Source organism: Prionailurus viverrinus, chromosome C1 (assembly GCF_022837055.1).
Source record: "Prionailurus viverrinus isolate Anna chromosome C1, UM_Priviv_1.0, whole genome shotgun sequence".
In the NCBI taxonomy this organism is placed as follows: Eukaryota; Metazoa; Chordata; class Mammalia; order Carnivora; family Felidae; genus Prionailurus; species Prionailurus viverrinus.
The window spans coordinates 181,331,739-181,343,884 of record NC_062568.1 but is presented as its reverse complement, the minus strand read 5'-3'; the positions used below and the strand labels follow the sequence as shown (position 1 = coordinate 181,343,884).

At 40.6% G+C, this 12,146-nt stretch overlaps 1 protein-coding gene across 5 annotated transcripts in view; it reads left to right on the top strand.

The window, feature by feature from the left end:
• CCDC30 (coiled-coil domain containing 30) overlaps positions 1-12,146 on the top strand; it is a 131,594-nt gene that overhangs the window by 1,716 nt on the left and 117,732 nt on the right. For 3 of the 5 annotated variants that reach the window (XM_047873832.1, XM_047873831.1, XM_047873834.1), the window contains exons 2-5: positions 3,500-3,555; positions 6,639-6,713; positions 7,468-7,524; positions 9,115-9,235. In XM_047873832.1, the coding sequence (XP_047729788.1) occupies positions 6,705-6,713; positions 7,468-7,524; positions 9,115-9,235 (187 nt within the window). In that variant the 5' untranslated portion in view covers positions 3,500-3,555; positions 6,639-6,704. Of the gene's footprint in view, positions 1-3,499; positions 3,556-6,638; positions 6,714-7,467; positions 7,525-9,114; positions 9,236-12,146 lie in introns of those variants that run through there. The other 2 variants (XM_047873833.1, XM_047873835.1) reach the window with 2 other exon arrangements.

Sequence of the window (12,146 nt, the reverse complement as noted above, 5' to 3'; positions counted from 1 at the left end):
AGAGTGTTAGATGCTATATCGCAAGGGGTTTACCTTTCCCTTCCAAAATGTATATTCTGAACAAACATGATGGCAACATTGAAAAGTAACTCTTTTTTTTAAGATTTTATTTTGAAGTAATCGCTATACCCAGCGTGGGGCTTGAAACTCACAACCCCACAACACCGTGATCCGGGGTCCTATGTTCTACTGACTGAGCCAGCCAGGCATCCAAACAGTAACTTTTAAAAACTTTTCTTTCACCCTGCACAGTAGTTCTAAACCCAGGGGGTGATCCTGCTCCCCAAGAGATGTGTGGCAATGGATAGAGACATTTTTAGTTGTCACAGCTAGGGAGATGTTACTGGCATCCAGTTGGCAGAGGCCAGGGATGCTGCTTTATATCCATCTGTGCACAGAATATCCCCCCACAACAAAGAATTATTCAGCTCAAATGTCAGCAATGCTGAGGTTGACAAACCCTGCCCTAACGTATCGAGTTTATTTTTCTGTTCTGGGTCAGTCCTTGCTCGTGCGTGTGCATTTTTACATAGCTGTAATGATAGTGTACACGTTGACTTTCCTTTTCTCTTAATTTTATATTTTAAGCATTTAAACATTGCTTTCAATTTGAGAGAGGGGGGGAGGGGGCATGCACGTGCCAGCGCAAGCAGGGGAAGGGCAGAGGGACAGGGAGAGAGAGAATCTCAAGCAAGCTGCACACCCAGTGTGGAGCCCAACGAGGGGTTCAATCCCACCACCATGAGATCATGACCTGAGGCGAAACCAAGAGTTGGATGCTTAACCACCTGAGCCACCCAGACACCCCTATAATTCTCTTAATGTGTCTTTATTTTGAGAGACAGAGAATGAGTGGGGGAGAGGCAGAGAGAGAGAGAGGGAGAGAGAGCATCTGAAGCAGACTCTGCACTCTCAGCACGGAGCCCAATGCAGGGCTCAATCCCACAAACCATGACATCATGATCTGAGCTGAAATCAAGAGTCAGATGCTCAACCGACTGAGCCATCCAGGCAGCCCAAGATGTCTATAATTTTTAAATTGTATTTGTGTAGAAGGAAGAAAGAAGGGTTAGGGTGAGTAGCCTATCTGGATATTTCAGTTTTTGTGGCCATGCTATTTACGTTTGTTTCCTAATGTCATTCTAAGACCATGAGATCCCAACCTCATCTTTCGCTCGGAGCCAAAAGATGTGCTGTAGCACAAGGTGTGGTCCTGGCCCCTTCACCGTAGTTTGAGGGCACCTGTAGGGGAAATAAGAACGAGAAGCGATGAATCTACGCCCATTCTTCTTGCCCTCGTTCCATTTAAAATCCTTTTTCTCTGTCTCAGCTTGCTTTGACAGCTTTACCAACTCGTTCTTTACATCTGGAAGTTTTGAGGGGCCCCTAAAAGTTTTTAAGATACTTAATGAACATTTATTCAGTATCTACTTTGTAGAGAATAGTTGTGTGTGCTTTGATATGTGGGTAATTTGAGGCACAGTTTAGATGTCAGAGCATTTATAATTCAAATAATGGATTTATATTGCTTTAAGGTCTGCTTTTTTAGAATTTTCAACCTCCATTGAGTCCCAGTAAATCCCCTGGGAAAATGTGCATTCTTGGATGTCATAGCAGAACAGGCAGAGGGGCCCAAATGTTCAAAGTCATGGAAATAATCAGCAGCATGAGGGGGATCAGTGAGTGTACCAGCATGGAAGGCTAATGTCAAGGTGTGGCGGAAGACAAGGCTATAGAGACAGGCAGGAACCAGGTTGTGAAGAATCTCTGGTGCCAAGCTAAGGGGTTGAACTCTTCCTGAAAGCACTGCAAATAATAAGCAGCAAGTGATTTGCATTCAGAACGGTCAGTCTGAGGGCTGTGGATGGGGGCCAGCCTGGCAGCAGGGACATCAGTTACGGATACAATAAACTGGACAATAAATGAGGAGAGCCTACACTAAGGCAGCACCGTTAGATAAGAGGGAGAATCTACACATTCAGGGACTGGTTGTTAATGAGAGTGGGATAAATAAGAAGGCAGGGCCATGGATGCCTCCCAGGTTTCTGGCTTAGGAAACTATATTGATGGTGATTTTATTAACTATTGAATACAGAAGGCGGACCAGGTGGAAAGGAAAGATGAGTGGATTGTTCAAACTGAGTTGTTCATCAGACAATTAGATATGCATTGGTCTTAAATAGTAGACTCATTTTAGATTGCCTTCCTCGCCTACATCCTCTTCTTTGGAATTTGTACCTCTCCAGCAATCCTTGCTTAAAGAGTAGACTTTGGTTGGGGTGCCTGGGTGGCTCAGTCGGTTAAGGGTACGTGACTCTGGTCATGCATGAGGCGCTCTGTGAGTTCAAGCCCTGTGTCGGCCCTGTGCTGACAGCTAAGAGCCTGGAGCCTGCTTCAGATTCTGTGTCTCCCTCTCTGCCTGCCCCTCCCCCGCTCGTTCTCTCTCTCTCTCTCTCTCTCTCTCTCTCTCTCTCTCTCTCACCCTCTCTCTCTCTCAAAAAACAAATGAACATTTAAAAAAATGTTTAAAAGAGGAGACCTTGGTGGCTGTATTTTTACCCCTACTTCCAAACCATTCTAGTCACAATGGACTGAATGAGGATTATACAACTAACTTTGGAGAGGGGGGCACAGTTCATTGGGTGAGCAAAAAATAATGATCCCTCTTTCATGAATTTGAACTAAAAGATAAAGAACAGAAATGACTTATCTGAAAAGTTAGATAGGCTTAACATGTGAATGGCTGTTTTTAGCCTGGCCGATGAGCAGGCAGAGAAAGTCCATCCATGTAGAAAAGCTAGCAAATGGGGGCAGATTCATGTGGAAACGACAGAGCCAAAAGACCTCATGGGTCAGGCTAGACTAGTTCCAGTCTAGTCCAGGATGCGCTGCACAGTTCCATATCCAGCTCCTATGTAGTTATATTTATTTTCCAGTGTATGCCCTTGTATTTTATTCTTTAAGTAACCCTCCTGTAGTAGTTTGGATTGGTTGGCCATGAGGCTCAGAAAGCTCACAATAAAAATGGCTGGAGAAAGATAGAAATTTATTTCTGCCAAATAAGAGTCAAGAATAAATCAGTCCAGACATCTTGAAATTGTCAGAGATTCACAGATTTCTTTTCTCATGATAGTATATTATCTGTGGCATGTGGCTTCTACCCCATGGTGTCCAGGATGGCTGCTCGAACTTCAACTATCTTGTGTGCATTCCAGCTAGTGGAATGGAAGAACGAGTGAGGAAGGGGGAATCCTGTTCCTTTCAGGGCACTTCCTAGAGGTGGCACACAATTCCACTTGCATCCCATTGATTAGAACTTAGTCACATGGCTGTATCTAGCAGTAAGGCAGGCAGACGTGTGATCATTCGGGAAACCAGATTATCTTACGCTGTGGGAAAGGGAAGAATAAATATTGGAGGACAAAGCGCAGTCTTTGCCACATGCACTTGTGTTTATTCTAACTTCAGTGTGTTTCTGTTTCTTCCCATTTTTTTCTAGATAGATCTGGAGCTTCACAGAGATGGATTATTATTTAATGCTAACAATCCCATGAGGTAGGCATTATTATTAATCCACTTTGGGGGGAAACCAAAGTTTAAAGAAGTTAGGTGACTTGCCTAGTCATGAAACCAGAAAGTGGTGGAGGCAGGGTTTCAAGATGTGTCAGACTCCTATACCCAAGCTGTTAATGACCATAGTAGTGAGAAAGGCAGAGAGCCAAAGGCAGAGTTCTTAGGAATGGCAGCATCTCAAGGGGCTGTGGATGAAGAGGAGCCCAGGAAGAAAACAGAGAAGGAAAGGTCAGAGAGGTAAGAGTAAAAACAGGAGAAAGTGATGTCACAGAACAGAGAAGGGAAACACTTTCAAGATAGGAGTGGACATAATGCAGAGAGATCATATATACAAGTTACAGAAACATGTCCAATTTGGCATTTTGAAGGTTATTGGTAACTGATTTTTAAAAAAAATTTTAACAGTTATTCATTTTTGAGAGAGACAGAGCATGAGTGGTGAGTAGCAGAGAGAGAGGGGGATACGGAATCCGAAGCAGGCTCCAGGCTCTGAGCTGTCAGCACAGAGCCTGGCGTGAGATCCAAACTCGTGAACTGTGAGATCATGACCTGAGCTGAAGTCGGAAGCTCAATCAACTGAGCCACCCAGGTGCCCATTGGTAACTGATATTTTGAGTATCGTGGTAAGAACAGAAGCCAAAATGCAGTTATTTGAGGAGGGGAAGACAAATTAGAAGAAGGACAGTAGCTTCTGAGGAATGTGGTGGGGTCAAAGGAGGGTTATTTTTGTATCTTTATTTTTAAGACAAACATCTTGAGCAAAGGGCAAGAGATCAGTAGAGAAGGAGATAATGAGTATACAGAAAAGAAAAGCTTTCTTGAAGAAGCCATAGGGACAGGATCTAGAACACAGGTGAAGAAATTTGCTTTGGTCAGGAGGATGGAAATCTCCTCCACTGAGGGGGAAAGAGAACAAGGTCTCTAATGATGAAGGCTAGTACCTTGCTGTAAGGGAAGAAGCTGACAAAGTTATATGATGACCCTAGTTTTGCTAGTGCTGTGGGAGACAAGGTCATCTGCCAAAAGAGGGGAGAGGTAAGACTTGGAGTTTGATGGGAGAGATGAAAGTTCTGAATAGCTGCTGAGTGAAATGGTAACAGAATCTGGTAAAGAATGCATAGAATGATCTAGCAGCTGAGAAGCTTGTCTCAGGCTGCAGCCATGAATTTGTAGTGGCTTCAGTCGGCTTGCTTGTTTTATTTTTCTGTACCAGCACTCAGCAAACTAAAATAGATGTAGAAAAGGCAAATGGTTGAACTTTTCCAGGGCTAGGATTTTCAGGGAAGGTGGGGCAAGGAGCAAGATAATGGGGGACATTGATGAGAGGTTGAAATGATCAACTGTTGGGTCCAGGCTTGGCAGGAAAAGCCAAAAATATCTGGTAGTTTGAGAGAGGTAATGGTCCAGGGACTAAAGTCTCACTGTCATTGTAAAACAATTATAGTTTAAGAGAGCAATCACCTCACACCCGTTAGTATGGCTATGATATATATCACTGTATATATAAGGCAAATATAACAAACGTTGTCAAAGATGTGGAGAAATGGGAACCCTTCTGCATTGCATGGTGGGAACATAAAATGGTGCAGCTGCTTTGGAAAACAGTACAGCAGCTCCTCAAAAAGTTAAACAGAATTCTATGATAACAATTCTACGTCTAGGTATATACCCAAAACAATTGAAAGCAGGGACTTAAATGGATATTTGTATACCCATGATCACAGAACTGTTAATTCACACCAGTTGAAAGGTGGAAACAGCCCAAATGTCCATTACAGATGAGTGAATAAACAAAATGTAAACACATGTGTGCACACACAGACAGGAACTAGAATATTATTTAGCCTTAAAAAGGGAGAAGGAGAATGTGAATGGGGACCAGATGATGGGAATGTGGGGGGGAGGAGCATGACAAGATTTTTAGCTGTCAGTCATGAGGAGGACACATAGGGTACAAAGATCCAGACCTGGGTCCTTTTTTCTTCCTGTGTGAGATTCAGATGATAATTAGAATTCTATATTGTCCATTAAAACTATTAATGTGAAAATGATAAGACTCTGAAGAACATAGCAAGAAAGGAGAAAAATAATAAAAAATATGATTTTGCTGTTAAAAAAACAAAACAGTATTATTTCTGTGGACTGTCTGCAGTACAGTAATAATTATGCATATCACTACAATTTGGGTCAGATTAACTTGGTTAAAAGTTGTGTTTGATTTTAACAGCAAGTCTGATTCACAGCTGGAGGTTCTAGTAACACAAATACAAACAACTCCAGCAAGCGGGAATCTATGTTTCACCTACTATTATAGTGTAAACTGTTTTGTAGCATGACTACTTTGAGCTGAAAAAGCTAAAGATTATATTGATGGCAGGCTTATATCAGGAAGTTTTGGAAGAGAGCTGAATGATTTAGAAGTCACCAGAAATTATAAGCCATATACTGTGAGCACAATAATTCCTTGATGGCACAGGAGCAGTGTGTGGTCTAGCTTCCAGAGGAGTCCCTGTATCTCTCAAATTCAACTGAGGGCGCTTCTTTGGAATTTATAACTTTGCAAGGGGCCTTTGGGCGATTTTCAGATTACTAAATTATAAACTTCAGAACTGGGTATACAGAAAAGCGTGTATTTTTTTTAAACACACATTTGTATTGTGTGTGTGTGTGTGTGTATATATATATATATCATGTTATCATTTCTTTTTTTTCATCATTTCTTATTTTAGAGATACTGTAAAGCCGTTTGAAACTTTAATTTTCTTTGTGTTGTTGGCTACTTCATGTAAGTGTTCATCATAACTGGATAACATACCCATTAATTAACAGAACTAAACTATACTTTGTACAGAGACTAACTCTGGATGTATATACATATCAGATTTCTTGCATGCTCAGTTGTGTGTGTGTGCGTGTGTGTGTGTGTGTGTGTGTGTACATACACATATGCTCATCTCTTCCACCAAGGCACAAGTGCAGTTAGAATACGTACTTCACCATCTTGACAAAGAAGGGATTGGACCCCTTGTTGCTACAGAAGAACCACTCTATTTTGTTTATTCCAGAATGAAGACAGGCTGAGCACTGCTACCAGAAATTTAGAAGAGCTTACAGTGAAGCACACGGAAGCAATGAAAGAAGTAAGAGCTAATAACATAAAGTTTTAAGATACCTGTGGTTTTGTTCATTGTCCTTCATTAAACTGACACATTAAAAACCAACATTTGAATATTACTGTGTAGTTTGCAAAGCACTCACAAGTATAATTTTTTTCATGAACTATACCAACAGTCTGCATTGGTTTCCAGTAGAGTACATGTACAGGATGTTACCCAGAAATGAATGGCTGAAGATCCCAACAGGTCTGCTCAAGGCGGCTTTCATTATCTTTGTTTCAATAACCCACCCTCCAGCCGACTCTCTTGCTTGTAGGCTTAGAAACCTGAGTAGTCAGTGTTCTGTAAGAGGATCTGTTTCTCAAATATGATCTTGAATTAACCACACTCACAAAGAAGTTTATAGAAAAATAGATACCAGCTTACTAACTGACGGTAAGAAACATAATTGTCACAGGAACGAGACATACATGTCCTGTGGCTGATGGATTCTTTCCCTACAGGTACACTACATGGGAAGCCAAACAGATGTTTGGTTACAGATGTTTACTCGCTGAACAAATCATTCTAAATTTTTATAGCACTGGCTAAGATAGCCTGAATTCCACAAGAGGGCTAATCTATACCTGCCCTTACTTCTGGACCTGTTATAGACTAGAACCAGGGTCCCCAGCCCTTAGATGAGTAGATAATGACATCTTTTGTCTTTCTTATCACTCTTTTTGATGTTTCCAATACTGATCAACATACTTTCTGACGTATTCTTTCTTTAAACAAGTTAAGAAATTCAGATTGCTTGGAAATCACTCTGCTGTGTTTCATCATCTCAGCTCAGGTATGCAACTTACTGATTTTTAAATTTAACTCTTAGAGGACAATTTTATTTCCAAACTCAAAGAAGAATGCAGCTCCTTTAGAACAAAAGCAGGATAGCATAATAGACGATGCTATTATTATCGATAGCATAATAGACCAATAATAGACCATGAACTTTAACATTAGGCACAAGGGGATGAAGCATTGCCTTTAGTACTGTCTTTGTGTGTAACCTTGGGTAAGTTACTTCACTTCTTTGAACTTGAAATTCCTCACCTGTAAGATGGGGATGATAATAGCTTCTTCAAAGAGATTTGTGAAGTTTACAAGTACATGTGAGGTTAAAGCACACAAAACATTTCACACACACATACTTGACACCTAGCAAGTATTCAATAAATTATAGGTGTTATTATTAGAAATAGGTAGTGTTGTTCCTGCCATTTTGAAGAGAAAGACGTTGAAGATTAGCAGAAAGTTATTAAGTTGGGTGGCAGTGCTCTGTTACCTCTACTATACCACTCAGCTTTTTGTGTTTGTATTGTGAGGAGTTGTCCTCACAATTCAGTAAAACTAAACTCAGTTACTTTGGTAGTCTATCTCTAAGCAATTTGGCACGGTAGGTAAGAGCTTAGCCTCTGGGTTGGCCTGCTGAGTGTGAGGTCTAGCTCCTCCTCTTACTCAATCCTGCATGACACAGCAAACCCCTTGGACTCCAGCCACCTGCTTCCTCCCCTACAAAGCGGGAGGATAACAGTCTCATAGGATTGTGGTGAAAAGTAAATATTTGATGTCCTTAGTACAGTACCCAGAGCATCGAGTTAGCTTGTAATCTATTATTATGAGCCACATAAAAGTACCTGTTGTGAAGCTGCCATATGAACCAGAAGCTATTTTTTTAATACTCAATAATTTATTTTAATGCAGTCTTCTATTAAGATTTCAGACTTCTTAATCATCATTGTTAGCATAGGAGTATAAACAATTATTGTGGAGATTTTTCTCTGTTTATGAGTATCATGACTATATTCCCTAAACTATAGATAAGGCAACTTGATTTAAAACCTGATATGTTGGGGCGCCTGGGTGGCGCAGTCGGTTAAGCGTCCGACTTCAGCCAGGTCACGATCTCATGGTCCGTGAGTTCGAGCCCCGCGTCAGGCTCTGGGCTGATGGCTCGGAGCCTGGAGCCTGTTTCCGAGTCTGTGTCTCCCTCTCTCTCTGCCCCTCCCCCGTTCATGCTCTGTCTCTCTCTGTCCCAAAAATAAATAAAAACGTTGAAAAAAAAATTAAAAAATAAAATAAAATAAAATAAAACCTGATATGTTAATGAAAAAAAAAAAAAGTAGAGATTGTGACTGTCCCAGAAATTTGTGGTGATATATCGTCATATCTATGGGAAACAATGACTGATAACATAAAACAGCTGGAAGGAAGTTTAGGGAGGGAGACCCACACTTAAGGAAAGCTGAATTTTCTGCCTATTTCTTAGATTATAGACACAACAGTATAGTGATCTCTTCATGACTCTTTCACTTCATAGACTTGATATGGGGTACTGTATGATCCATGGACTAACGGTAAAAAAAATGTATTATTTTCTTTTTAGATGGAAAATTATGCAAACCGTGTCCATACCTTAACAGAGGAAAGAGAAACATTGTCTCACGGTTGTGAAAAGGAAAACAAACAGTTTAGACATGAGGTTAAAGTGCTCCAACCAAAACAGGGTAATTTTTCCTTTTATAAAAATATAAAGTTAATTTTTTTTCTAATTCTAAAAGTAATATGCGACAATTATAGGAAATTGGAAAATGTATAAAAGAAGGAAGGGGAAAATTACTATATGTCTTCCACTCCAAGAAAAGTACTTATAATGTTTTGGGTGTATTTTCTGCCTGGTCTTTTTAAATTATCTGTTGTGAAATAGTCTAAAATGTGTGTGAGAGAGCACAGGATGGTCATTTCCTTCAGCCTCTATTAGAGCACTTACCACACTGTCCTAGTGACCTGTGTCAGCTCCTCTGGGGCAGAGATCTTGCCCTGGTCTTAGTGATTTCTGTGTTCCCCATCACACCTGCCCTGTAAAGTACCTAGCATATTATGGACTCAGAAAATATTTAAGTACTACAAAGCTACAAAAGAGGATACAGATAGGACCCCTTTAGAATATTCTATTTTGTTTAACCTCACAAATTAGATATTATTATATATGGTCAGTGATTATATCTACCACACATTAATTATTTTCTGTACTCAGCATTTTTCCTTGCATCTCAGATATTCTATTTGAAATCTTTTTTTTTTTTTCATTTTAGAACTTCCTTTCATGAGGGTCTGCTGATGGAGGTTTTTTCTTTATTTTGAATCTCAGACGGAAACGTTGAGTTAATCACAGGATATATCTCATATGTACTACACTCTTGTTTCCTTTATTTTCATTTCTTGTTTTGCATTGAATATACTGAGTTTCCTTCTGCTGGCTTAATAGTTTGTGTTCTATTTTTGTTTGTATAGTGGTTGCATTTTAAGAGTTTTAAGTTTTCTTCTGGCATTTTTAGCTATTCTCAGCAGGAGTGTTGTTCAGGGCTCTAAGCTGCCATTCCATGAGAAACAGAAGATATGTATGTCCTGCTGCCAGCATAAATTAGCCTTTGAAGGATTGGTAAATAGGGGAATTATGTCATTTCAAGGCAGAAGTTCATATACAGTTTCCCCCAGCATGTTAATGATTTTGGCTTACCAGCACGCAAGCCTTGGAGTTTACACATGAAACTCATTTGTCCCACATTATTCTTCTGGCCTCAGTTTGGCCACATGTTTCTCCTTGGAAGTGCTTATTGTAAAGATATCCCTAATCTTTGTGCATTTTGCTTTTGTTTCCCTAACTCCACAGACTCAGCTCTTTTAGCTCGCCTTTACAGCAAGCCTGGTTTTTTAAAAGAAGATAAAGCCCTATATTTACTATAGTATTTCTATATTTGATGGAATCTGATGTAATTCTTTTAATGTACCAGTATAATTATAAGGATTGTCAGTGTTTTTTATAGCACTCTAGTTACACAATGACAGAGATTTAGAATGGTCTGTACCAATCTGTTTTTTTCAAGAAGCGTTATTATTTTTAGTGAGCACTTTACAAAATACAAGTTTGTTTGTTTTGGGCACATAAAACTTAATTACTCCAGAACAGCTTATATAATTGAAGGTTGAAGATAGAGCTAATATGACTAGATAATGGACGTAATGTTGGGTGGGAGAAAATGGGGGAAATCACTGGTGTCCCAAAGCTTTCTGGCCTGGGCATTTGGAATATTAGAGTTCCAGCTACTCAGGTGGGGGAGACTATGGGAAATCCCATTTGAGGAAGACCGTAAAGAGCTTGCTTTTGGACATGTACATTTTGATGCATGTAGTAGACACCCAAGTGGGAATGTCAAGTAGACAACTGTGTAAGTTTGGAAGGCACCACAAGCTGCAGCTGTGAATTTGGGAGTCATCAGTATATAGCCAAACCTAAAGCCTTGGGACTATAGGGATTATCTGGGGAGTAAAAGAGGATTCGGGGATGGGACCTGGGACATTCCTATGTTTAGAGGCTAAAAAGGTGAGAAATTAGCCAAGGAGTCTGTGAAGAAGTGGCCCACAAGGTGGGAGGAAAACCAGCAGAGTGTGGGGTCCCAGAGAGAAATGACGACAGTGTTTTAAGGAAAGGATGTGAACAAGTAGGTCAGATATCACTGATAGGATATGTAGAACAAGGACAGATCATTCACTATAGGATTTGGTCACATGAAGGTCATCAGTAACTTTGACAAGAGCTGCTTCTGTGGAGTGGTGGGTATGAAAGCCTGCTTGCAGTGAACTCAGGAAGGAGTGGTAGGAGAGGAAGAGGGGACATGGCAATGGTTGATCCCTTCTTGAAGCTGTGCTGTAAAGGAGAGTGAGGAAGCTGTGTAGAAGCTGGAGAGGGATATGAGATTGAAGGAAGATTTCTTATTGTTTTCATTGTTGTTTTTAGTGGGAGATATGATAGCATGTCTTGAAGATAATTACAACGCTAAGTTGGGAAGAAAGCTTGATGGGGCAATCAAGAGAGGAGTCAGCTGCAAGCGTGTGGTCTTTGAGATAAGTGGGAATGGGATCCAGTGCACAAGGGGAGAGTTAGGAGCAAGGATAGTTTGTTAAATTGCACAAGAGATTTATAAGATTTAAAAGATTTTGGAATCTTTGAAAGATCGTGCAAGCTGTCTTTGGAGTGTGCTTTTTTTCTCCGTGAAATAAGAAGCAGGGTATTCAGCGGAGAGTGAGGGCAGGGAAGGAGCTGTTGGAGACTTGAGGAGAGAGAGGAATGAAATAATGGTCTAGAGCTCATTCTCTCTAGAAAATGAGAGAGAATTCTGGGGAATTGTGGGAGGATTGCTGGACAATAAGGACTCACTTGAGACGAGTAGACATGAAGTGAGAGTGAAACCAATCAGCACTGGCTGTGCAGTTTTCTCCAGCAACATTCAGCTTCTGGAGTGAGGTGCAGTGGGGCTGAAGGGTTGGACTTAAACAGGCTGGAATTCTGTCAACCAAGTATAATGGAAGGAAAGAGGGGCATGGGGGTTGTGAATGTTTCAAGAGAGTGATGATAAC